The 27,543-nt window shown below is 46.5% G+C and overlaps 4 protein-coding genes across 4 annotated transcripts in view; 2 read left to right on the top strand and 2 right to left on the bottom strand.

Moving 5' to 3' along the window:
* The window catches only part of LOC128420040 (low molecular weight neuronal intermediate filament-like), a 206,169-nt gene that overhangs the window by 82,817 nt on the left and 95,809 nt on the right, over positions 1-27,543 (bottom strand). The window lies entirely within an intron of this gene.
* Positions 952-4,933, top strand: FAM136A (family with sequence similarity 136 member A). The gene is made up of 3 exons (XM_053401447.1): positions 952-1,153; positions 3,185-3,325; positions 4,651-4,933. Exons 1-3 carry the CDS (start codon positions 1,067-1,069, stop codon positions 4,837-4,839), a joined length of 417 nt encoding a protein of 138 aa, XP_053257422.1. The 5' UTR covers positions 952-1,066; the 3' UTR covers positions 4,840-4,933.
* SNRPG (small nuclear ribonucleoprotein polypeptide G) lies at positions 8,499-11,536 on the top strand. Its single transcript, XM_053401454.1, has 4 exons — positions 8,499-8,625; positions 8,978-9,000; positions 9,612-9,736; positions 11,462-11,536. Exons 1-4 carry the CDS (start codon positions 8,594-8,596, stop codon positions 11,510-11,512), a joined length of 231 nt encoding a protein of 76 aa, XP_053257429.1. The 5' UTR covers positions 8,499-8,593; the 3' UTR covers positions 11,513-11,536.
* On the bottom strand, positions 12,274-23,921 carry PCYOX1 (prenylcysteine oxidase 1). The gene is made up of 6 exons (XM_053401424.1): positions 23,775-23,921; positions 20,990-21,196; positions 18,784-18,958; positions 16,733-16,944; positions 13,754-13,909; positions 12,274-13,444 (listed from the first exon to the last, which is right to left on the bottom strand). The coding sequence occupies exons 1-6, from the start codon at positions 23,875-23,877 to the stop codon at positions 12,795-12,797; spliced, it is 1,503 nt and encodes a 500-aa protein (XP_053257399.1). The 5' UTR covers positions 23,878-23,921; the 3' UTR covers positions 12,274-12,794.

The following is a 27,543-nucleotide window of genomic DNA, read 5'->3' as shown; positions in this document are numbered from 1 at the left end:
TTGAAACAATAAATTTCCAGAGTAGTTTTTACAGTTATATTAAAATCTACTGATTTGGTTATACTGTTAGAAATACATAGATAATTATGAAAGTGTGGTGAGGTTTATTGAGTTAACTGTTTATATGTGGACAACTTTTCTGCTGTACTTTATTGGAAGGAGAAAAACAATAATTTCCTTAATAACAATAATAACACGAAAAACTTAAAACAAATCCTTATTTCCTGATGAATAGCCTTTGGACTACAGTGGTACCTCGGGTTACATACGCTTCAGGTTACAGACTCCGCTAACCCAGAAATAGTGCTTCAGGATAAGGGTTTTGCTTCAGGATAAGAACAGAAATCTTGCTCCGGCGGCGCGGCAGCAGCAGGAGGCCCCATTAGCTAAAGTGGTGCTTCAGGTTAAGAGCAGTTTCAGGTTAACAACGGACCTCTGGAACGAATTAAGTACTTAACCCGAGGTACCACTGTATAATGTAACTCAAATAGAAAACAGAAATATTTTTTCCTCCAAAAGCATTTATTATAAAAATCCGATTTAAATAAAAAAAAAATATCTGATTTTAAATATATATATATATATTAAAAACCGCTGCTTTTTATCCACCCTGGGCCAGCCAGGTGCATAAATGGGAGACCCGCAAGCGGGGTCCCTGCACAAGAGCCCTCTGCCCCGCTTCGGTTTCCAGCAACTGCGATTCAGAAGCATTCCTGCCTCCGACCTTGGATGCGGAGCGGAGCCATGGGACCACCGCGCTCCCGCTGCGGCAACGCCTCGCCCGGACCTTCCTTGCTCTGCTTGGGGCAGCAGAGCCCGGCTGCGGCTTTGGGCCAGGCGAGCGGCCTCCCCTGCAGAGCGGCTGCCTGCCTGCCTGCCTGCCTGCCTTCCTCCCTGGGGCCGTGCAGTGCCGGGCGCCGGGCGCGCGAGGTTGCTGCGGAGCTGCGCAGGCGGGCGAGCTCCGCGGAAGCGCGGCGCGCCTTGACCCGGGAAGCAGTGGCCGGGGGCGGGGAGAGGGCCGGGCAGACGCCGAGGCGACCTTCCTCCATGCGCGGGGCGAGGCGGCATGGCCGAGGCTCAGCAGCTCCGCGTGCAGGAGGCCATCGACGGCATGGTGCAGGGGCTGGAGCGGGAGAACATCCGGAAGATGCAGGTCGGGCCGCGCTTGGAGCGCACGTGGGGATGCGCCCCGGGAAGGGCGGCGGGCCGCGGGAACTCGCTGCCTCAGGGCACCAGCCTAGGCTTTAATGGAGGAGGAGGGGGCTGTCGGGGGCTGCTAGCCAGGGAGGCTGCGCTGTCTCCAGGGTAGGATGCAGCGATGTTTCTGAACCCCAGTTGCTGGAACCGCAGGAGGGGAGGGTGCCCTTGTGCACGGGTCCGCCTTGCGGGTTTCCCTTTGGGGCATCGGGGTGTACTGGATAGGCCCCTTTTGGCCTGATTTAGCAGGCTCTTAAATCATCTGTCTCCAGCAAGGGGAGTGTACATGGGATGCATAAGGGATTTTGTGCTGATTTTAGGTCCCTCCCTGTTGATCTACTTGAAGGGGTCAGAGGGCAGAGAGGCAGGGTGCGGGTGGGTGTTCTGCAATCCCCAAGCAACAGCCTTCCAACCTGATGCCCGCCAGGGGTTTTAAACTACAACTCCCATCAGCCGCAACAAGTGTGGCTGAACCATTCCAAATGGAAGCTGTAGCCTGCAAGTTCTGGAGGGCGCCAGGTTAGGCAGGCACCCCAGCAAGAATGGGCCATTATTTGCCACATTTCTGTTAGAATTCCTGCTTCATGATTGCAGTCATGGGATTTTTGTCTTTCACATGGCAGTGTATGTTTTGACTCCACAAAGTGGGAAGTGACGGAGACAGGATGTTTGTGTTACTGTGTTCCGTGAAGTGGGACTATTGTCCTTTTTTCTTTTTCTCTTTGCTGTCTGATGCTAGAGAGAGAGGGAGCCATGTTGCAGTGCTCCATGTGTGTTTATATGTAAATAAAGTAGATTAGCCAAAATGCTGAGTTGCTGAGGTCTGTCACGCAAGCTGCAAAGACTCTGCGGATCCCTAAGTGTGCCGATGTCTGTTGGCATCGGTCGCTGTGATGTTCGGGCTGAAGAAAGCTTTTGAAGCTCCCGAACGATCGACCAGGAGGGAGAGAACATGCCAGTCGGGCATGTGTCTCTGCCAGGGTCCTACTCGAGTGTAGGGTGAGCTCCTGACAATTTCAACCCTGCCCTTCCTCCAGAGTGGTTGTGGTGGTCTGTTTGCACCCCCTTACACCTTGCAACAGGCTCCCCAGTCGCAGGTGGCTTCAGTGAGCTTCGCTGCTGGGGAAAGATTTTAATACAGGCCAGTTTATAGGGTAGGGGACACTGGGGATTGAACCAAGGAACTAAGGGGGCTGTGGCCTGAAAAAAGTCTGAGAACCATTGCTCTAGTCCAGTGTTTCCCAACCTTGGGCCTCCAGCTGTTTTTGAACTACAATTCCCATCATCCCTGACCACTGGTCTTGCTAGCTAGGGATGATGGGAGTTGTAGTCCAAAAACAGCTGGAGGCCCAAGGTTGGGAAACACTGCTGTAGTCCATGGATAGGCAAACTAAGGCCTGGGGGCCAGATCTGGCCCAATCACCTTCTAAATCCGGCCCGCAGACGGTCCAGGAATCAGTGTGTTTTTACATGAGTAGAATGTGTGCTTTTATTTAAAATGCATCTCTGGATTATTGGTGGGGCATAGGAATTCGTTCATTTCCCCCCCCCAAAAAAATATATATAAAGTCCAGCCCCCCACAAGGTCTGAGGGACAGTGGATCGGCCCCCTGCTGAAAAAGTTTGCTGACCCCTGCTAGTAGTCCCTCTGCTCACCCTGTGACCCTGCTGATCCACAAGTTCCTTTCCATTGGACTGTTTCTTTGAAAACTGGGCTACGGAGCAGGATTTTCTTCTTCCCCGCTGCTAGAGAGAATCTTGTGGACAAGAGAAGGATGACTAAGTGGAACCACCATATTTAGAGGCAGTCTGCCTCTGAATATCAGTTGCTGGGGGGCAAACAGCGGAGGGCCGTCGCCCACATCCCTTGCCGCTTGTGAGCTTCCCAGGAGCGCCTGGCTGGCCACTGGCTGGGAAAAGAGGGTGGCAGGACCAGACCCAGCGTGGTTCTTCTGAGGTTATCTTACTGACACCTGGCTCTTTCCAGGGAATCATGTTCCGGTGCAGCGCGACCTGCTGTGAGAACAACAAGGCCTCCATGCAGCAAGTGCACCAGTGCATTGAGCGCTGCCATGCGCCTCTGGCTCAGGCGCAGGCAGTGGTCACCCAAGAGCTGGAGAGATTTCAGGTGAGGAGAAAAGTGGGGGTGGCTGTAGGTGGGAGAGTAGCTGGTCAGCGGAAGTTGGACTTTGGTCTCGATCTGCCAGACCCTCCAGGGTTGCACTCTTATCTTTCGAGAGGGCAATGGTCTGGATTGCTCAACCACCAGATTCATGTGCTTAGCATCTTAAACAAATGCATGTCTTGGTCACATTTGCAGCAGTATCATACCAGTTCAAACAGTCATGGCTTTTCCCGAAGAATTCTGGGATCTGTAGTTTGTTTAAAGTGCTGAGTTGTTAGGACAGGCATAGGCAAACTTGGCCCTCCAGATGTTTTGGGACTACAGTGGTACCTCAGGTTAAGTATTTAATTCGTTCCGGAGGTCTGTTCTTAACCTGAAACTGTTCTTAACCTGAAGCACCACTTTAGCTAATGGGGCCTCCCACTGCTGCTGCCACGCGATTTCTGTTCTCATCCTGAAGCAAAGTTCAGGTACTATTTCTGGGTACTATCCGAGGTACTATTTCTGGGTTAGCGGAGTCTGTAACCTGAAGTGTATGTAACCTGAGGTACCACTGTACAACTCCCATGATCCCTAGCTAACAGGACCAGTGGTCAGGGATGATGGGATTTGTAGTCCCAAAACATCTGGAGGGCCGAGTTTGGCATGTCCAAAGTCTGTTTTGGAGGCCTAATCCAGCCTGCTGGTTGGTTTAATCTGGCCCCTGTGGCAGCTTATTTCCTGGGGTAAAATCCTAAAAAGAAACCTCAACAACCTCAATCCTAAAAAAAGCTCAATGACTTTGGGGTAAAATCAGAAAACAACTTCAGTCCTTAAAAAACAACAACAACAAATGGTTAATAACTTTGGTCGGCCCTCACAGCCCTTTACTTCATCAAATCTGGCCTTCTGGATACCTGTGTTAGGAGAACCCCTATTCCTCTAGGAGAGCTACAGTTCCCAGTTTCCCGAGAAGTGGTCCACCCTGAGAACTGTAGCACTGGGAGGGGACATGGGGTGTCCCAGCAACTCTCAGCACCCAGAATTCAGGAGGGGGGGAGGCAGGACTGTTTAAAGTGGTGAATGTAGCCTTGATTTATTCCTGCATTGCCATTGCAGGGGGTTGAACTAGATTACCTTTGGAGATACCTTCCAATTCTACAAATCTATTATTGTTGTTGTTATTGTTGTTGTTGTTGAAACAATCATTTAAAAGCTCTTTCAGAGTCCTGTTTGGATGGCAGCTTTCAAGTTATTTTGTTCCACTGATGAAGGCTGTTAATGTAACTTATTCTTAGCCTTGCCCACCTCTGATTTCTGTGTTTGTTTGTTTGTTTTGCTAATTATAGGACCGCCTTGCCCGCTGCACGATGCATTGTAATGACCAAGCCAAGGACTCCTTAGATTCAGGGAGCAAAGAGAAGCAGATCAAACTGCAGCTGGACAACTGCGTGACAAAGTGTGTGGACGACCACATGCACCTCATCCCCAGCATGACCAAAAAGATGAAGGAGAACTTGGCCAGCATTGCCCAGTAAACGCCCTGGCTTTGCGGAGGAACGGGAAAGGGAGATAATCAATTAAAATTAAGATGGGCATGATAACCCTTTCTGGAAACATAGAAAGAAAACATGGGGTGTGTCCAGAATGACTTTTTTATGGTGTGACTGTATACTCGTGGCCTCCTGAAGTGCTTGAGAATTTAGGGTTTGGTTTGGGAGAAAGGCTGCAGATTGTCAGATGGTGTGAAAGAGAAAACAACAAGCTCCTTTGGCATCAGTGATATGTGTGTGCACAGACCCGTGTCAAACCCTTTTGTTCTGGTTCTTCCCCACCTTGTAGCAAAGTTGGGTGTGGGGAGGGGAATCCGGAAGGTGCTACCTGGTGTCTCAACAAGACTCTGCCTCTTTCTTAAGCTGCCTTACAAATATAGACACACAGAAGTTCTGTCACTGTGGTCTCTTCGGAAGGAGATGGTTTGATATTACATTTTTTGAAATAGCAGTGCTGAAACCAAACTGCCCCCAATTAGGAATTCCCCAAAGCTGAGGGGATCCTTATGCCTTGTGCAGAATCTAGTATTAATCCTTCTTCTGGACATTACCACTTCAGACTGCTTCTTCAAAGGCTTCCACTGTGGAAGAAGAGCAAATTGGAACCATGCATATGGGGAAGGTTGGGAGAAGGTTAGGCTCAATTTTTCTCACTGAAATGCTAGTTTTCAGTGTGCAGGGGAAGTTCTACCGACCCAGTGAGGAAGGGGGCATTTATGACACCTCCCCACCATGCAAAATGCAGCCTCTAAAGCAAACCACTTGGATTTTGCTAATTAAATCAGAAATGTGGCTTTCAATGGATTTTTAAACACCTCTGTGTGTTTTGTTTTGTTTTGTTGGGCATTGGAATGACACGGCAACATTTGTTTTTTTGTTTTTATTGGGCACTCCTCACTCTGAAAGTCAGCCCCAAACTAAACACTTATAAAACTTGATTCTTAAATTAAAACCTTGTATTGTTTCTCAGTTTCATTTGAAGTCTAGGCATGAATGCTTGAGCCATTTCCCAAGTTCATTTCAGCCAGGGGGAAATCCTTCGTTGGCCACAAAGCACCCACACTCCTTCAACTCCCTTCTCTTCTTCCCTGCTCAAAGACCTTCAGCAATTGTGAGGAACATTTTCCCAGTGGAAGCTACTGTGGGAGCCCAACCCAAGCAAAATAATTATTCCATCCTTTTTTTCATTGGCAGCTATTGACCTGTGTGCTGTAGAAGCAGTGAATGTATTGTGGTAAGGCAGGGGCAGCCAGCGTGGTACCCTTTGGATGTTGTTGGACTACAGTTCCCATTAGCCCCAGCCGAAAGGCTGATGGGAGTTGTAGTCCAAAACATCTGAAAGGCAGGCTGCCCCTGTACACAATAAGTCATCTAGCAGACAAAGTTGTCCCTGGGAGGAAGTTCTCATGGCTGCTTTTGCTATCTTGTAATATTTAAAATAACTTCAGATATATGGCTTTAAAGGTATATCATGGTAAAGAGGAGGTAAGGTTAGGGGCAGGGAACTGTAGAGGGCTGGAGTGCTGTAAAATTTGGATGGAGAAGCTTTGTTCATGGAACAGCCTTTGAAGACTCAAGTGTCACATTCAGGTTTATGCATAACAATTCTACTAAAAGATGTCAGTGGGACAAGTACAATGTGACATATAAAAGCCCCACCTGGCTCCTCAGCAAGCAAAACAATAAATAATTCCTTCCTACCCTTGCATTGAAAACATACTTTTTTGTTTAATGCATTATAAGTGTGATTAAATTTATGTGTGCTGTTCAACAGTATTGCTGCTGTGTTGAAACTGTTTCTCCTCAATTGCATCTGAATTCTGTAACAATTTTAATTAGGGTTTGGATTCCCTTCTGCAGAGCCAACTAGCACTACATCCTTCCAATCCAATAGTAATGTTTTCCCCTTCGGATGTAGGAGGTAGAGCTGTGAGTGCTTGGGTTAGACCCAACAACCAGAAAAATGCTGACCAGCAAACAGCATTTACTGTAAATGTGGGTGTGCACATTCCAACGACAAGGACCCTTTGGGGCTGCAGGAATACTGTTCCAAGAATTAACAAAGCCCCAGCCCCCTATTTCTGCCTTCCTTTCTTTAAACTGTGAATTATTTTCTTAAAGTTGAATTAAAAATGGTTTTTAAAAATGAAAACTGTGTATTGTAGGTATTTTAAAAAAGGTAAAGGTACCCCTGCCCGTACGGGCCAGTCGTGTCCGACTCTAGGGTTGTGCGCCCATCTCACTCAAGAGGCCGGGGGCCAGCGCTGTCCGGAGACACTTCCGGGTCACGTGGCCAGCGTGACATCGCTGCTCTGGCGAGCCAGAGCCACACACGGAAACGCTGTTTACCTTCCCGCTTGTAAGCGGTCCCTATTTATCTACTTGCACCCGGGGGTGCTTTCGAACTGCTAGGTTGGCAGGCGCTGGGACCGAGCAACGGGAGCGCACCCCGCCGCGGGGATTCGAACCGCCAACCTTTCGATCGGCAAGCCCTAGGCGCTGAGGCTTTTACCAACAGCGCCACCCGCGTCCCTATGTAGGTATTTTAGCTGTGTTTAAAAAGTGGTATGGGTAGTGGGGGGTGGATGCATGGGAGATAAACTATGGTCACATCCACAACATACATTTAAAGCACATAGTTCCCCACAAAGAGACCTGGGACTGGGAACTGGTTTATTTTGGGGAAAGCCATATGCTTTTAGATGTATGGTGTGAATGTAGCCTAGGATTGCATTTAGGGGAATTATTATATTTATTACCTACCCCTCACCAGCAGATCTCAGGACAGGCTGTAATAATTTAGAATCTAGAATTAATAACAGTTAAAACAGTTTACAACCACAGGAATAGGGACAGCATTTTAAGCATGGTAATTATTCCAGGCAGCAGCAGTAAAAGGATGCGATAATAGAAACTGCTTCCGTGTAAGTACATTTGCTTCTAAGTTTAACTTCCACCGCATGCAGCCAGAGATCCTGTGTGCTTTTTCTATAAAGTACTAATGATGTCAATATGATTGCTTTCAGAATAAACATACTCTGTGTTTTTTTCCTAAAAAAATATTTAGGGGTACCCTCATTTTGACTCAAGAAAAATTATAGTTCAAATCGGGAAAAATAAATACAGTAAATGGACAAAAGTACAAAGATTCACAAAATGTTTCTGCATACCCCCAGAAAAAAAGCACTGAGTATACTCAAGATTCTAGGCAGACTCTCTTCTTTGCCTGTCTACTCAGAAGTAAAACCCACTGCACAAATGAGTTTTACTCTCAGGTAAACGTGTGGCTTAATTTCCCAAGGGCATAATGGAGTCCTTATTTGTCCACTAGCTGGGATGCAATGGGAAGTCTGAAATAAAATACTTAAACCCTATACATAAACATATTAGCATATATGCAAATAAACCCTAAATACAAATGAAGCATGGCCTGTTGTTTTACACGTGGTGGAAACGAGTCGATAAGACCCACCCGCAAAGGGAACAGCTCGGCCGCTGATTGGTTGGCGGCGGAAAACCGAGGGCAGGCCGCGGCCTTCTACTCTGCGCTGATTGGTTGCGAGGACGAGGTAGTCCACGCCCTGCAGGCGTCCCTTGCGTTAAGCTAATCGTCCGCGCCGGCGCAACAGGCTCCTCCTGATTGGGGAAGAGCGGAAGCGGCGCCTTGACGTCATACGCCGGAACGGTGCTAAGGCGGGAGGAAGACGCTCGTCGCCGGAGCTGCCTGTGAGGAGACACGATGAGCAAAGCACACCCGCCGGAGCTGAAGAAGTGAGCGCGGGAGCCCGGCAGGGGCGGCGGGGGCCGGGGAGCCCGATGGGAAGGAGGCGAGGAAGAGCGGGGGGCGGCCGCCGTTAGCGAGCGAGCGAGAGCTTGGGCCTCCTCGCTCCCATCATGCACCGCACGTCGCGCGTGTTGTGTGTCATAGAGCTACGAAAAGGTAGAGCAGCACATGGCTCGGGACCGCCGTCGTTTTCCTCCTTAGGGCGAATTGATCATAGAACTAGGGAGGCCGTATATCTATTTTTCTTTCTTCCTAAAGACATATAACTCACCCTTTCCCTGTGTTGAGATGAATTTGACTGCAGTGATGCTTAATTATTCACTCTTATTTAATTTTCAGATTTATGGACAAGAAGCTGTCATGTAAGTTGAATGGGTTTTTTTTTGTTTGCTGTATTTTGGGAGGAAAACTTTACTGGGACTTACCATACTTTGTCTCTTGTCGTCTTAACTTGTGTTGAATGGCAACCTGCACTCACTTCCCCCATTCTTTGCTTCTGTAGCAGTACAGTCATACCTTGGGTTACAAACGCTGTGCATTGCGCGTTTTCAGGTTGCGGACCACGCCGAACCCAAAAGTACCGGAATGGGTTACTTCCGGGTTTTGGCACATGCGCAGAAGCGCCAAATCACGTCATGCGTGTGTGCAGACGCAGTGCTGCGGGTTGCGAACGTGCCTCCCACACTGATCACATTCGCAACCCGAGGTATGACTGTATCCCGTATGTCTAGTCAGGAAAGTAGCCTAGATTCCCTGTGATGCACAGCCAGCTGCCAAACAAACGTATGAAAGCGAGTAGTACATCTTTCCCCTGGTTTAAACTGGGTTCCACAATTGTGAGCAAGAAAGGATAAAGACAGACTACCTACATATCTGTCCATCTTAATTCCATAAATGTTGCCTTGGACATAGCAAACGTAGAATCAATATAAAGTACCAAGAGGAAGTAAACTAACCTGACTGTTCCTTACAGTGAAATTAAATGGTGGCCGGCATGTCCAAGGAATCTTAAGAGGATTTGATCCATTTATGAATCTTGTAATAGATGAGTGTGTGGAAATGGCACCAGGAGGACAACAGAACAACATAGGGATGGTGGTAAGTAGAAATTAATTAACCTTTTAAAAGTACAGTGGTACCTCAGGTTAAGTACTTAATTCGTTCCGGAGGTCCGTACTTAACCTGAAACTGTTCTTAACCTGAAGCACCACTGTAGCTAATGGGGCCTCCTGCTGCTGCCGCGCCACGAGAACACGATTTCTGTTCTCATCCTGAAGCAAAGTTCTTAACCTGAAGCACTATTTCTGGGTTAGCAGAGTCTGTAACCTGAAGCGTATGTAACCCGAGGTACCACAGTAGTTGAAACCGAAAAGGGCAGCTAAGCTAATGTCATCCATTGCACTTGAGAATTTATCAAAAGCATTTTCTAGAAAAATATCTTTGAGTTTTTTAAAAAAATATGCAGGAGTTCATCTATGTGGTTTTGCCTGGTACTATATCACACTATAATCCAAAATCCTGCAGTACTTTTTTATTTTGTTTTATTGATTTTCAAAGCTTACAAAAGCTACTATAATAAAAAGAACAAGAATTAAACTAAGGAGGCAGACAAAATAAACCTCACAAGTCCCCCACCCCACCCACTTTCACAGAACACTTCTGAAGAATACCAGGATACTGCTCCAAAGGCATGTTTGCACTGAAGGCAGGCACTATCCATATTCTTTTGTAAATGACACTTGTTCACAATAGAGTATACCAAAGCTCTACTCATACTTGGCAAAAAGTGGTACAGTGGCTTTGGAACTCATATCAAAGTAAGAATTTTAGGATTTGTTTGAAAGGCTTCTTCTAGATGACTATTCAAACTGCATTTCTTCATGAAAATATCTTTTTAGCCCCAAGGATTTTACAGCACTTTTGGATCTTTGGCAACATCCTTTTCTTAAAATGAGGTCACCTAGAGCAGTCAGTGTGTGTACTTAAGAGTTATGAGGAAAATAAAGAGACCAACCTAAAATAATATTAGAGGCAGTAATTCTTAATACAAGTACTGGAAACCACAGAAGAGGAGTGGGCTCTTGTGCTCAAGTGAGAGCAGGATGCTGGACCAGACGCCTATTGGCCTGATCCAGCAGGCTCTTCTTACATTCTTAAGTGTAGCTGTGGATCTTTTTTAACTCTTGCAGAAGGCTCTTCTCTGCCTTCTCCATAACCCCTTGTTTTCTTGTCCCATGATCCTGGGACAGCTGTTACCTTGACGTTGGCCAAGGTGTATGGTTTGTGTCTAGACTCCTTCAGAACTGCCTCTTTCCACATAAACTTGTCAAATCTTAGATGCGCCCTTTTCGGCTTTCTCTCCTCCCATTAGTTAACTGGGTAGGAACACGTGAGATAAACTTTGGTGGTTGCGCTGCAGTTTCAGATCTTTCTCCCTAAGGAAGCTCATCTGGCACACAGTTTGTCCTTTCAGTACCAGGTGATGACTTGCCTTTTATTTTTGGTATTTTACGTTAGAAGATTAAGGTGCTTTGGGTGATGTTCACTGTTAGTCATAATCATAAATAGACGAATTATAATGAATTGAGTTGTCAGTGGGTTAACTCCCGAGTATGACTATTATTTGTTATTGCCCTTTAAAAGGCTTTGAGCAAATAATGTAGGAACAATAATAACAAAGCTTAAGCACTGAAGTGTGGTGACTTTCTGCAGCTGTCCTTCGTGATGTGGGAAACAGGTCCCTTTTGTGAGTCTATAATATTCTTCCTTAAGCCACTTGGCAGTATTTGGTTGGTGTTTAACTTTCAGTGTTTTTATTTCTAGGTAATACGTGGAAACAGCATCATTATGCTAGAAGCGTTGGAACGAGTATAAACAAACCAGTGGAACAAGCTACAATGTGGACATTTGTTTTTGTATTGTAGATTTTGCAGGCATGACACACTCTTTTTTTCACACTCTGTGATTTTTTTTTTAAATAAATTGTTAAAATTGGATCAACTTGCTCTACTTTTTTGAAAGTAAATTCAGGGTGGTTTGAAGTCTACATGGTTGACTTCTCAGTGCATTAACAGGATAAAACTGAGGGCTTCTTCTGTTTTCTCCGTGTAATTCTTTCATTTGATAAACAGAATGAATTGTTCTAGCATGTAGCAGTAAACTAAACTTTTGGCAGTAAGGCTCATCAGTTAAGGCACCTTACCCCTTTGAAGAGACTGTACTAGAGCACATTGGGATAACGAAGATGAACTCATTACATACTTCCTTTTGCTGAGAGACTAAAAGAAATTGCCAGATTTCATTCAGAATTTCTGAATACTAGCAAAAGGTCAGTGCACATAATTTTATAGAATGGTATTCAGTGCTAGCTTTGTGCTCTTTTACCAGGCATGTTGCGACATTATTGTGCCTGATGTGCAAATAGTGGACAGCATAAGCAGTCTGAAATGCATAGAATCAGATAAACTGCATCTATGCCGTAGGTGCATTTAAGATAATCAATTTCCTACTATGTACTTTTAGTGGATTTAGATTGTGCTTAAAGCAGTCATGCGCCTCATGGCAAAAGGCTGTCAACTGGATCAACTGTAAGTAGCCTCCCTTAGTAAGCAACTAAATACACACAATCCCCTCTCTTGGGCTACATTTGTATTTTATATCGGACACAGCTAAACATCAGAAATCTTACTTTGTCTAGCGATAATATGGCTTGAGTTACCCATTATCACAGTGTATAAGATTGGGACTTCTGAAAGGGAGATACATATTTGGACAGTATGACAATACACAATTCATGGGCATCAGTATACTGATGGGAAAAATGATAACAATTTCATTTAATGTCACCCCTCCTTTTCTTTCAGCTACTTGCTGTCAGTTGCTAATCCAGCCCAGCACCTGATGGCTCTTGCATGTTGCTAACAAAGTAAAATCCTGAATTAAGCTGCATGGCTCAAAGACAGCTATTCTTTCACTCCCCTGTGCCTCGTTGCTATCTTTTCCTGTAAATATAGTAAAAGAGTTTTCAGTAGGTGATGCACCACGTGGTCCGATACAGTTTGCTATATCCTCAGATCCACTCTCTTCTCCTCTTCCCCCACCCCACCAAATACAGTATACCAACCTAGATTTCCTCCCCAGCCGTGTGTATTCTACCTCAGAGTTCTGTTTTGAGTCTCTCGTGCAAATCTTCTTGATCAATCATGTCTGCCTTATCATACCAGCGATGGTAGGCTAAAAGAGCAGCATTCTTGGCTGCGATCGCGCTCATTTCCATGGCACTTGCAGCCCATTCGATGCTGTTGAGGTAGTACATTCTGTCATGGAGAATGATAGGCGGGCATTTCTCTGGGGGGCTGTAGTGTGGGTAGGCAAGCCACGTCTTCGCTTCAACAGAATCGTAAGACGAGAAAAGCAAATTCAGTTGCTCCTTGGTGAGAGGCTTGGGTGAGAACACTTTCCAAACTGCAGGGCTCAGAAGCGGCTTAGTTTTATCTTCAACTGGAGAGACAATGCCAATACAATTGATAAACAACTTTGGGTGCTCCATTGTGAAAATGGCAGTTAAAGAGAACTTTGAAGGATCCTGGTAGCCAAAGTAGGAAGTGTTAATGCGCCCATGGACAAACGTTGCCACAGTCTGATGGTAGGGCTGGGAGAACTCGGGAATGGGTGGCTTGAAGTTGCGGAAAGTTATGTTGGCAATTTTACGCTGCAACGGGGTGGCAATCAGAATGATGTCATACAGCTCTGACATTAATCCTGACGTAGAATTGTAGGTGACTTCATACAGCTTCGCAGTATCTCCTGGGAGACAAAGTACTTTTTAAAAAGCAACACTTTATTTATTTAAAACATAATCAAGAGTAATCTGCCTGATGTAGCACTAGGACAGTTTTCCAGCAGATTTCAGGTGGCTTTGAAGAGGAAAAAAGTTGTAGTTTCAACTACAAGTAGTCTTTCTGGCTTCTATTATCTACATCTATGCCCTTCCTTTCATCTACCCAGCCAGTGCTGACTTCCCCTGTCCAAACCAATATATCTCAACCAGCAGATTCTAATGCAATTATTTTTTTCTACTGCATCCCAAGTGTAAGAATGTTGTAGCAAGCTCACCTAAGCGTCCCCTTTTCAGCGTTTTCTCTTCCAGAGCAATAACAGTGCCAGAAATCAGTTGTGCTTTAGAAGCATAAACAAGGCCAGTGCATACCAGTTTGTTGCCACCTTCTACTGACCAAAGTCCAGAATCGGCGCCTGCCAAAGATACGGCACCTACCAGGGAGGCAATAATAAAATTTCACACAGACCTGCAGAACTCTAAAACTAACAGTGAAGAAAAAAGCATTTGAAGATTGTATATCTAATATTAGAGTATTTCTTTTTATTATTTCTTTATCACCAGAAGATTCCGGTGTGTGTGTGTGTGTGTGTATACAAAAGTGTGACTAAAACTTTACACAACGTATATAGTACACCACACACACACACACACACACACAAAATAGGTAACCTACAATAAGCCATAATTCAAGGCAGACAAAAAACGAAATGAGCAGGGGCAACCCGTCCTGTTTTGCCGCCTGAGGCAACATGGGAAGGTGCCACCACCACCAAAGCCTCGCTCGCTGAGGTTGCACAGGGGCTTCCAGTGAAGTGTCTTCAAAAGCCGCTGCTGCTGCTCCTTGCTTCCCTGGCAGGGGCGGGCAGGATACCTTCAGGGGTTTTGCTGCCCAAGGGATTCTGCCACCCAAGGCGGCTGCCTCAGCCCACCTCACGGGCACACAGGCCCTGTATTGATGTCCTTGGGGAAAACACAATGTAGCAGGCCCAGTCAGAGAGCGTAACTCACAGAGCAGCCTTCCTGGGTCTCATGCCCTCTGGATGACAATCTCCATCATCCCTGACCGTGGTCCATGCTGTCTGGAGTGGATGGGAGTTGCAGTCCAGCAACTTCTGGAAGGCTCGTGAAGGCCAGCTTAGAGAATGTCAGTCATATCCCATGTATGGGAGAGCAGAAGAGGATTGTAGAAAGTTGTGTGTATTTAACTAAAACTAGAATGACTAACAAGGCCTTGTGTCTTATCAGGCCTCTGTTCCTACTCACAGGACTCCTGCTGAATTCTCTGTCATTCATGCTTTTGACACCAAGACGCCACAGCAGGCAGGCTGGCTGGCAAGCAAAACCTCTGCTCACATAGCTCCCTGTTGCCATGCAAATCACCTCATGTACTTTGGGCATGTTTGCAGCGGGTCTGTTCTTGACTCGGATAGTGAGGCAGACAGATGCTGTATTTTTCTGTGTATAACACGCCCCTGTGTAGAACACGACCCCTATTTTGGGGGAATCCAAATAAATAAATCCCCCATATGCACTATCCGTGTATAAGACGACCCCCAATTTTAAACTTGAAAAAATAGGGGGGAAATAATAGTTTTATACACAGAAAAATACGGTACTAGAAAGTGAATTTTGTCCGTGAGATCATCATTCAAACATCCCCTTCATGCAGATTATTCCAGGCAGCAAAATGCCTTTCATTTGGTTGTGGCCATCAGGAAGAGGAATTTGGGTATTTTTTGTTAAAAATTACAGAAGCGTCCCCGTGAGAATTTGGCCCTCCAGCATCTTTCAGTGAAATATCTAAAGGCTGTGCTTTGCAGACATATTGAGTTATTGTAATCTATCCCTGAATATAAGAAGAGCCTGCTGGATCAGGCCAGTAGCCCATCTAGTCCAGTATCTTGTTCTCAAAGTGGCCAACCAGACGCCTGTGAGAAACCCACAAGCAGGACCGAGTGCAAGAGCCCTCTCCCTTCCTATGGCCTCTAGCAGGTGGCATTCAGAAGCATTGCTGCCTCCAAGTGTTGAAGCAGAGCACAGCCAACATGCCAAGGAGCCATTGGTAGCCCTCTCCTCCAGGTAAAGGTAAAGGGACCCCTGACCATTAGGTCCAGTCGTGGCCGATTCTGGGGTTGCGGCGCTCATCTCGCTTTATTGGCCGAGGGAGCCGGCGTACAGCTTCTGGCGAACCACAGCAGCGCACGGAAACACCGTTTACCTTCCCGCTGGAGTGGTACCTATTTGTCTACTTGCACGTTGACGTGCTTTCGAACTGCTAGGTTGGCAGAAGCAGGGACCGAGAAACGGGAGCTCACCCCGTTGCAGGGATTTGAACCGCCGACCTTCTGATCGGCGAGTCCTAGGCTCTGTGGTTTAACCCACAGCGCCACCCGCGTCCCATTCTCCTCCAGGAATTTGTCTAATTCTTTTTTAAAGCCATACAAGATAGTGGCTATCCCTGTGGGAACGAGTTCCACAGTTTAACCATGCACTGCATGAGGAAGTCCTTTCAGGACAGATGAAAGAACATTGAGCTTCATTGAGTATCCACAAGTTCTAGCATAATAATAATAATAATTTTTTATTTATACTCTGCCCTTTCCAGTTCAGAAAACTGGGGTCCGGGCGGCTAACAACAAATTTAAAACACTTAATTGATGCTACAAAAAACAGCATAAAATACGGTATAAACGTGAATAACAATAAAATCAAAAATCAGTTTAGGGGGAAAATCCATCCAATAAACATCAGATGATCACCAGGGCTAGCTGGCTAAATTAGTCCCACTTGGGCCAGTGAGGAGACCAGGGGAGAATTAGCTGTGGGATCCCAGAGCGGGTAATCTTCATAAAAAGGGGAGGGGAAGGGAAGGAAGGGGAATAAAAGATTAGGCTAAGTTCAAATTGAAAGCCAGGCAGAATAGTTCTGTCTTACAGGCCCTGCGGAAGGAAGAGGGAGAAAAACTTTTCTTGATCCACTTTCTCTGTGCCCTACATAATCTTGTAACCCAAAAATTCCCAAACGCTGGAACCGGGAGTCACTCCATCCCCTTGATCATTTTGGTTGGCCTTTTCTCAACACCTCTTCCAAGTCTACAACATACTTTTTGGGGTGAGGTGACCAGAATTGCAAACGCAGACACACCATATGGATTTGTATAACAGCATTATGAAAATCAGCAGGTTTTATTTTCAATTCCTTGAACCTTCAAGATATGGCAAGGTACAAATCTGCAAACAAGCACTGCCACTTACCCACAAAGCTATTGATGTTGGCACCTTGGCCATAGTTGACTCTCATAACTGGAGTCACCATCTCATTGATGAACTTCTGAGAGAAGCTGTTCTTCTGCAAGGCCTGATCAATGGTAACATTCAGCATCTGAACGAAGTCAGCCCCTCCGAGGGCATGAAGTAAACCCTCGTTGCTACTGAAGGCATAGTCGTAAACCTGATACCGATAGATCCTTTGTGCAAAAGGGGAAAAATAATAAAAATATGCGAAAGCAAAGACTGTGCAGGAGGAAGACAAAGTTAGTGACTGGCATTGTTTTTGATAAGACTTTGCTTATATTGGGTGGTGCCCTTTCAGAAGCTTTGTGTTGTTTTCAAACAGAAAACAAATTGACGTTCAGTATTGCTTTGCTGAGTGCCACCAGTTTGCACAACCACGTAAGAATACTGACCCTAATTTAATTGCAACTTGTTCCAATGCACAGGACTGATAGCTAAGAAGCCTGCACCCCAGATTGCTTTGCTAGTGCTTCCAGGTATTTATTTAGGAATCTGTGTGCAGTGTTGATAGGACAGGTTTTTTTCTTTCTCCCACCTTGTACCTGATTGTAAATAGCAAATAAAAAAGGGGTCCTCAGAATGCTGATGCACACTGGCTTAATGAGACAGAAAATACTGGCAGTGAATCGAGGCTTAAGGGAGAGCATATTTTAACAGGCCTGGAGTAAAGCAATTGATTCCTTAAGTATATAATTTCTTCTTTGTAGGCATCTTCCATTTGGGGGCCCCAGGTAAAAACAGACTTCACTGTGCATCTGATCATGTATCTAACTGCCTTGGGCCTTCTCGATAGTGGCGCCCGCCCTGTGGAACGCCCTTCCAGCAGATGTCAAAGCGATAAACAACTACCTGACATTCAGAAGACATCTTAAGGCAGCCCTGTTCAGGGAAGTTTTTAACGTGTGATATTTTACTGTATTTTTGGTTTCTATGGAAGCCGCCCAGAGTGGCTGGGGAGGCCCAGCCAGATGGGCGGGGTATAAATAAATAAATTATTATTATTATTATTATTATTATTATTATTATTATTATTATTATTGCTGGATACTCAGGTGGTTATAGTCATTTTTGCAGAAACAGGTATCAGAGAGTGGCTGGGGAAACCAGCTTGACAAGTCCATAGTCTAGAGTGCATTGGGGGCAGAGGGCAGGCAGTATCCTTTACATTTGTGTAATCAATAAATCCTCTTGATCACAGGATAAACCTATGAGACAACATTCCTAGCTTGGCTAGCTAACAGGGTCGCTGAGAATATGGCAGAGGTCAACAACCTTTTTCAGCTGTGGGCCGGTCCACCAACCCTCAGACCTTGGGGGGGGCGCTGGACTATATTTTTGGGGGGGAAATGAACGAATTCCTATGCCTCACAAATAACCCAGAGATGCATTTTAAATAAAAGGACACATTCTACTCATGTAAAAACACGCTGATTCCCAGACCATCCGCGGGCTGGATTTAGAAGGCGATTGGGCCGCATCCGGCCCCCGGGCCTTAGGTTGCCTACCCTATTGGTACTCTTAATTATTATTATTATTTAGTAAAAGGTGGGCAACATCTAACTTCCTAGCCAGAATGAATAAACCAGGGGTCAGCAAACTTTTACAGCAGGGGGCCGGTCCATTGTCCCTCAGACCTTGTGGGGGGCTGGACTATATTTTGAAAGAAAAAAAGCGAACAAATTCCTATGCCCCACAAATAACCCAGAGACGCATTTTAAATAAAAGCACACATTCTCCTCATGTAAAAACATGCTGATTCCCGGACCAACCGCGGGCCGGATTTAGAAGGCGATTGGGCCAGATCCAGCCCCCGGGCCTTAGTTTGCCTACCCATGGAATAAACCATTCCAGTTTGGGGTTAAGGCAGCCTTTGCCAGTCTGGCGCCTTCCAGGTGTTTCAAAAGTACTGGCAAGGGCCGGAGCCCCACAGGTTTCAGGGAAAGGTGCAGTGGCTGTAGGTGCCTTGCCAAGGTGGGTGGGGAGGGGGCCTACATTGAGACAGGCAGACTTACCTCATAAATTTGTCTAGCACATCCTCTACCCACATGTACATCCGCACAGGATTCAGTCCGTAATGCCAGAGGAGCTTGAGAAAATTCCAAATGTACCAGCTGCTCTCCTCAAAGACAAACTCATCTCCATTGTAGATGCCCAAAAGGCCACCTTGACCTTGATGGACGTTAAGACCTGCAGGTTTGAAAGCACAGCTTGTGAACTGGGAGAAAGTCTGAGTTGATACTGGGGCAGCAGGGTGAGAACTCTGCATCCGTTTGAGATTTGGTGGGTGATGGATGGTGCACACAGGCCTCTCTATCAGACACAGGATTTGGTGGGAACCCGTATTTTTAAATTTGAACTCCAGTAAGTCTGCTGTTCTGGGACCCAGGTGGCGCTGTGGGTTAAACCACAGAGCCTAGGACTTGCCAATCAGAAGGTCGACGGTTCAAATCCCCGCGACGGGGTGAGCTCCCGTTGCTCGGTCCCTGCTCCTGCCAACCTAGCAGTTTGAAAGCAGGTTAAAGTGTAAGTAGATAAATAGGTACCGCTCCAGCGGGAAGGTAAACGATGTTTCCGTGCACTGCTCTGATTCGCCAGAAGTGGCTTAATCATGCTGGCCACATGACCTGGAAGATGTCTGTGGACAAACGCCGGCTCCCTCGGCCAGTAAAGCGAGATGAGCGCCGCAACCCCAGAGTCGGCCACGACTGGACTTAACGGTCAGGGGTCCCTTTACCTAAGTCTGCTGTTCACTTGTGTCTTTTTCAGAAATCTTGAGAGGGTGGGGAATGTTCATTTCCTTTCTGCCATGTGACTACAGTCGTACCTTGGAAGTCAAACGGAATCCGTTCCAGAAGTCTGTTTGATTTCCAAAACGTTCATAAACCAAAGCACGGCTACCGATTGGCTGCAGGAGCTTCCTGCAGCCAATTGGAAGCTGCGGAAGCTACGTTGGACGTTCGGTTTCCAAAGAATGTTTGCAAACCGAAACACTCACTTCCAGGTTTGCGGCACTCAGGAGCCAAAACATCCAAGCACCAAGGCATTCAGGATCTAAGGTACAACTGTATTGCGGAACTTGTCACACTTTACGTAGATCTGATTCAGATCTCATAAAACCAGTGTTTTAAAACAACAGCACTTGTTGTTGGTTTATTTCCGAGCCTAAATCAAGGTGCTCACATGAGTATTTAAAGCCCTAAACTACTCACTAAAAAACCCCAGGTACATGAAAGACTGTCTCCTTCTCTACTGACACACTTGGGTGCTAAGAATGGCATAGGGGGATGCAGTCCAGGAAAGGGCCTTTTCTGTGGTGGAGAGAAGCTTCTGGCAAGTGTGGAAGACACACCTCTTTACCTTGGCTTTTGACACCTGAGATGTACCCATCTTATTCTTGTGACTGTGGCTTACAGCTTACATTCTGAGAGGAAGTAAAGCAGCGATACCCAGACTTGTCACACACACAAACACAGGCCCGTCTTACCCATTGAGGCTAGTGGCGCAGGGCGCCAGAGCGCCAAGTTCTGGATGGCGCTAGGCGAGAGTCTGGGGAACACCAAATGAGCACGCTGAGTGAGCGAGGGCGCATGCGTCGCTCCCGCCTAGTCTCGGCTCGGTTTTTTCCCTTTTAGCCTGCAGGCGCCAAATTCTGCGGGGCGCCAGAAGGCTAAAAGGGAAAAAACAGAGCCAATGCTTGGCGGGAGCGGCGCATGCACCCTCGCTTGCTCAGCGCAGGCCAGTTCGCTCAGTGTGCTGCCTGCTGTGGCCATCGCAGCACAAAGCGTCCAGTTGAGCCAGGAGGCGCCGCATCCAGCCTCCGCCTCTTCGCCGCCAGAGAAGCCACCCTCCAGCCGCTGCCCGCCTCCTCCAGCCCTAAAAAAAGGTCAACTCTGGGAAGGGAGGGGCGCAGGAGGGACCTTTGCACCACGGCACCAGATATGCTTAAGACGGCCCTGCACAAGCACCCCCAGAAAGAAAACGCCCCTCCCATTTCCTCCAAATTAATTATAGCAACCTTCCCAGACATTGGGCCCTCCAGATGTTTTAGACTATAACCGGCTGGTGTGGATAGGAATTGTAATCCAACACATCTGGTGGGCAGAGAAGGCTGTGCTGTAGCAAGCATTGGCGTGAAATGGAACCAAAACAGTTTCCACTGGCATAAGGACAAAGGAGCAGGAATGAAACCTGCTCCTAGGGAAAACAAGGTGTCCATACCTAGCTCTTTCACAAAATGTTTCATGTGCAGGTTAAGGGGGTGGATGACCGATCCTCCTGCTTCGTAGTATTTCCCTTCCAAATTGATAGTAGCCGCACGGCCTCCGACTTCTCCTCTTTCAAAGATATCAATCTGGATGTCTTTACCAAACTTCTGGCGCAGGAAATAGGCTGCAGATGTGCCCCCGACGCCAGCTCCAATCACACCTGGAATTAAGTTAATTTTCCTGTATTTAATTCCTTTCAACAGAACTCAGAATAAGGTAACCTGCATAAGATTCCCTCGGAAGGTGGTGGACGCTCTTTCATGGGAGCTTTTTATGCAGAGGTTGGAGGGCCATCTGTCATGGATGCTTCAGTCGAGATTCCTGCATTGCACTGGGCTGGACTAGATGACCCTCGGGATCTCTTCCTCCTCTACAATTCTGTAATTCTATACGAACATCAGAAGACCCTGCTGGATCAGGCCCAAGGGATGTGTTTTTGGAAGCAAGGGCACAGTGGCCTGAAAGAGTTTTGAACCACTTAAATACAGTGGTACCTTGGGTTAAGTACTTAATTCGTTCCGGAGGTCTGTTCTTAACCTGAAACTGCTCTTAACCTGAAGCACCACTTTAGCTAATGGGGCCTCCTGCTGCCGCCGCGCCGCTGGAGCACGATTTCTGTTCTCATCCTGAAGCAAAGTTCTTAACCCGAGGTACTATTTCTGGGTTAGCGGAGTCTGTAACCTGAAGCGTATGTAACCCGAGGTACCACTGTAAACTGTAATGAGCAATGGAAGTCCAGGCAGAGGTTTAATACAGTGGTACCTTGGTTTGCAAACAGCCTGGTTTGCATATATTTTGGATTACAAATACGTCAAACCTGGACATGCGTGTCCCGGTTTGCGAACTTTTTTTGGATTACAACCCAATTTTTTTTGGGATTACGAACAATTTTTTTTTGAAGGCCCCATTGGCGAAAGTGCTCCTTGGGTTACAACCTGTTTTGGTTTACAAACGGACCTCCGGAACGGATTAAAAGATCTCTGACAACAGTTTGTTTGTTTAAAAAACTTACTGGATATTTCAAGGAAAAAGTAGATCTAGATTAAATAGCAGGGGGAGGGGTGCAGACTGGCATTTTAATGCCAAGGGCACTGTGCGATCACTGTGAAAAACTTGCATGCCATTTAAGAGCATCACCAATCTACCATAAAGGTACGTCCCGGGAGTTCCTGAGAGTAATAATAATAATAATAATAATTTATTATTTATACCCTGCCCATCTGGCTGGGTTTCCTCAGTCACTCTGGGCGGCTCCCAACAGAATATTAAAAACATGATAAAACATTAAACTTTAAAAACTTCCCCATCGTTCTCCCCGGACACTGAGGTCCAGCACTGAGGGCCTTCTGGTGGTTCCCTCACTGCGAGAAGCCAAGTTACAGGGAACCAGGCAGTGGGCCTTCTCGGTAGTGGCACCCGCACACCAGATGTCAAAGCGAAAAACCAGACTTTTAGAAGACCTCTAAAGACAGCCCTGTTTAGGGAAGCTTTTAATGTTTGATGGACTATTGCATTTTAAAATTTTGTTGGCAGTTGCCCAGAGTAGCTGGAGAAACCCAGCCAGATGGGCGGGGTATAAATAACAAATTATTATTATTATTATTATTATTATTATTATTATTATTATTATTATTATACATAGCATTTAGAATCCTTTATTTGCACATGCAGTTCTTTCTCCCATATAAGTTGTCCAACTGGTGTAAGCAGTTTGCTGTAAGCATTTTCTAAAGGAAAAACTGGACTAGCTTGTTTCAAAAAGCCACATGTGGGTTTCCAACTAGGGTCAGCACATCTTTCACAAGCCCATGAGTCAATGGTGCACAGAAACTCATGTCCCAATAGGGCTGGCGGAACTTTGTGTAGCAAAGCATTATTTGCTTCAATTATTTTCTTATTTGCTTCAATACAAACTTTACACCTACCGTAACTGAAGTTTCATGTGAAATGCATGTCTGCACAAGCACATGTAGCAGCTCACGGTTATTGGGAATTGAGTTTCCTCAAAGGGTGAACTCCCAAGCACATGATGCCAGGCTCAGGAGAAGGGGGGGGCAAGAAAAACCCACTTCCCTATTTTCTGCTGGTTGCCATGGCCCAGTAAAAAGGCCTCCCCTTTTGGCCATGGTCTTCTAGGAAGGAAACTAGAATTTTAAAGGTGGCATTTTGTCTGCATTAATGAGATGCTGAAGTGATGTATGGATGTGAAAATTCACCCCACAGAGTTTTTCCTATCACAATGGGGCACAGGGCGGAGAATTTGCATCCACCTGAAGTTCTCTTCAAGATCCATCTCAGGATCTCAAACTCAGTCTCTAAACTTAGTTGGGTGTTCCTGAAAGCTGATCCACCTCAAAGGAGGAATGTGTGGCCAGGGAGCAGCCCCCTTTGAAATGAAGGGACGACTCTGTTATATCTCATCTTTGTCAAAATCCGTGTGGAGAACCCCAACTTCAAAAACAAAGGCTATTGCAATCCAGATCATAAAGGCAAGATGCAGAGCGCCTTTCCCCTCTATGCGTGTAGCACTCGGGAAGCTGAGCGCTCTGCACATGCTCCAAGGCACCTTTGCATCAATGCACGAGTGTGCGCGTAGGTGCAATTGGAAATAGGTGTGTGTTTGCGTCTTTGCCCTTCAGCCCCTTGCCGAAAAGTAACGAGGCGGCAGAGGGTCCCCTTCCTCGCCCCCCCCGCCCCTTTCTGTCCTCCGGCCCCAGCCCCCCTCCGCCTCTCCCTACCTATCCTGGCGGGCGGGGGGCGCAGCTCCTGGTTCCCCCGCGCGACTCCCTGCCACAGGGCGGCCAGGAGGGGCAGGGCGCGGAGCAGGCAGCGGGCGGCCATGGCGGCGGCGGCGGCTGCTCGGCGAAGATGGAAGGAGGGAAGCGGGGAGGGACTCTCCTGGGCCCGCGCCCCGCCCCGCGGCCTCTGGGCGGCGGAGGAAACGGGAGGCCGCGTTGGAGGGAGGCGGCGCGGCGCGAAAAGGATAGACTGCTGCTGCGCGGGGAGGATTCCTCCTGCAACGCGAGGCGGCGAGGAGCCTTGTTGTAAATAAAAATATGCCCTTTTCCCTTATGGGGTATCCAAGAGCCCATATAGAGTCCTTACATAGGTTCCCTATTGGTAGGAGGAAATAACAGAGGCCAACCAGAGAATATTGAGAAGCAAAGCAGCTAGTAAGCTTGATCTTTATTGATCTGTTGCAACAAGGTACTCCCCTCACACGCAGGAGAGGAAGAGGACCCCCAAAAAATGCTGTGCAAGGGCTTATAAAGACTTTTGAAATTCCCATCCTCTAGATCCAGACCACCCCCAGAAACATTATGCATTCATCACAGAAGGGGTGTAACCTAAGACCACCCCTCAGATAAGGCGTTCTAAAACAGAACATTTGCATGTTGTTTTCTCCTGTCCCTTTGTTTATTTCCTGTCTGGCAGGTTACTTGATTGGATTTCTTGGGGAGCCTGGCCATTCTTTTGTAGTGGTAAAATACTTATTTCCTGGGCCAGGTCACAGGCTCACACCTTATTCATATCTTAAATGTGTCCTTAAGACAGGATTTGTGAGGAAAGAGACAATGGGGAGACTTTTCCAGTTTGACCTTGCAGAGAAAACATTTGGTCAGTTTAGGAATCAAAATGGTTCCAGGTTGGCCTTCCTGTGTTGATCTATGTATGTGCAGTTATGAACATTACCATATATCTAAGACCATAAAATTCCTATCACAGCCTCCTGACCCACGTTTTTGGCACGTGTCTCTCACCCACCCCGCGGAAAGAAAGCCCGCAATGGGTGGCTCCCTGCCGCCAGGTGTGATAGGAATTTTGAGGTCTTAAATATATGGTAATGTTCATAAGTGTACCAACCAAGCACGTACATAGATCAGCACAGGAAGACACAGGTTTGATCTTCTTGCAGTCCATGGGACTCTCAAGAGTCTCCTGCAGCACCACAATTCAAAAGCATCAATTCTTCGGCGATCAGCCTTCTTGATGGTCCAGCTCTCCCTTCCATACATCACTACTGGGAAAACCATAGCTTGAACTAGACGGACCTTTGTTGGCAAGGTGATGTCTCTGCTTAGATATATGGTAATGTTCATAAGTGTACCAACCTAGCACGTACATAGATCAGCACAGGAAGACACAGGTTTGATCTTCTTGCAGTCCATGGGACTCTCAAGAGTCTCCTCCAGCACCACAATTCAAAAGCATCAATTCTTCGGCGATCAGCCTTCTTGATGGTCCAGCTCTCACTTCCATACATCACTACTGGGAAAACCATAGCTTGAACTAGACGGACCTTTGTTGGCAAGGTGATGTCTCTGCTTAGATATATGGTAATGTTCATAAGTGTACCAACCAAGCACGTACATAGATCAGCACAGGAAGACCGACCTGGAACCATTTTGATTCCCAAACTGACCAAATGTTTTCCCTGCAAGGGGGGGAGCCTTCCCATTGTCTCAGGAATTGAGTAATCAGCATTTTAATGGGTGACAGACTATCAGGAAAGACAACCAGGAAAGGCAATCAGATAACATGGCAAACAGGAAACAACATTCAAATTTATGTTTTAGACCGCCTTTTCTGTGATGTAGGTATGATGTTTCTGGGGGTGGTCTTGATCTACAGGGTGGCAATTTCAAATGTCTTTATAAGGCCTTGTGCGTCATTGTTCTGGGTTCCTCCTCTCTCCTGCATGTGGTTAGGGGAGCACCCTGTTGCAAAAGATCAATAAAGATCAGGCTTACTAGCTGCTTTGCTTCTCAATATTTTCTGGTTGGCCTCTGTTATTTTCTCCTACCAATAGGGAACCTAATGTAAGGACTCTATATGGGCTCTTGGATACCCCATAAGGGAAAAGGGCATTTTTGTTTACAACACAAGCATCTGCTCTTTGCGGGTAGACTGCCTCTGGACGAGGAGCTTCATCTCGGCTGGCTCAGTCATCACCCTTAGATGCGCCACAGTGGGCGCTATATTCCAGCCTCCTGTTCTCTTAGTTGGCCAAATACCCGCGAGGACCTAGGGGTCTAGGTAGACTGCCTCTGGGCCCGGAGGCTCCATAAGGAGAGCCTGGATGCTGGATCGGGACCCAGCCAGATGTTCCCAAGGGAAACCCCGCAAACAGCATTCCAGCGCGAGAGCAACTCTTTGGAATCTCCCTTCCTGGGATCCAGACCCTGGAGGCAGAGCAGAGCCAAGTTGGTGGCCATTGGCGCTGCCTCCTGCAGAAGCGAGTTCCCCAGATCATCGTCATAATATTAAATGTTTCATAGGTTATTGTATTTTAGTGTTCTGTTGGAAGCCGTCCAGAGTGGCTGGGTATTAATTATTATTACTATTATTATTATTATTATTATTATTATTATTATTTATTAACACAGTAATAATGATAATAATCAATTGTGTGCTGCTCAAGGACTTTCTTTTAGGTGTCCCGAACCTTTCAACATTCAGCTTCATTGGATGCCCATGAGGAAAAGGGAGAGAAAGGGGGGGAAAGAGAGGGAGAAAAAACCCAAACCAATTTAAAATACAAGGTTAAAATGCAATTTAAAATGCAGCCTCATTTTAAAATAGCTGATAAATCAAGACCATAAAGGGAGGGAAACATAAGAGTCAGACCGAGTCCAAACCAAAAGCCGGGCGGAACAGACTTTCTTCCTAGGTGAGCTGATTCATCCCTTTGGCCAATTTGGTTGCCGTTTTCCAAACCCTCGACAGCTCGACAATCTCTTTTTTCAGATGAGGTCCCAGCTCGGCAATCTCCTTTTTCAGATGAGGGGACCAGAACTGCACAAGCTCAACAATCTCCTTTGCTCGACAATCTCCTTTTTCAGATGAGGGGACCAGAACTGCACAACTATCTCCCCTGGGTTTGGTGAAATGGACACACATATTGGGGACATCTCAGTTGAACAACAACCCTATAGGGTAGGCCTGGCTAGACTGAAACTTAGCAAGTAGCCCCAAGTCTCCCCTGTGAACTTGATGGCTGAATGCAGATTTGAAGCTGGGTATCACCAATTCACTCATTCACTCACGCAAAATTGCACTCATTTCACACGCTAGCAAGGTTATGCTTAAAATTCTGCAAGGAAGGCTCAAGCAGTATGCGGACCGAGAACTCCCAGAAGTGCAAGCTGGATTTAGAAGAGGCAGAGGAACCAGAGACCAAATTGCAAACATGCGCTGGATTATGGAGAAAGCTAGAGAGTTCCAGAAAGACATCTACTTCTGCTTCAGTGACTATGCAAAAGCCTTTGACTGTGTCGACCACGGCAAACTATGGCAAGTTCTTAAAGAAATGGGAGTGCCTGATCACCTCATCTGTCTCCTGAGAAATCTCTATGTGGGACAAGAAGCTACAGTTAGAACTGGATATGGAACAACTGATTGGTTCAAAATTGGAAAAGGAGTACAACAAGGCTGTATTTTGTCTCCCTGCTTATTTAACTTATATGCAGAATTCATCATGCGAAAGGCTGGGCTGGATGAATCCCT

The sequence above is a fragment of the Podarcis raffonei genome, chromosome 8 (genome assembly GCF_027172205.1).
Source record: "Podarcis raffonei isolate rPodRaf1 chromosome 8, rPodRaf1.pri, whole genome shotgun sequence".
NCBI lineage: Eukaryota > Metazoa > Chordata > Lepidosauria > Squamata > Lacertidae > Podarcis > Podarcis raffonei.
Note: the sequence above shows the minus strand (reverse complement) of the source record. Positions and strands in the feature narration are given on the sequence as shown.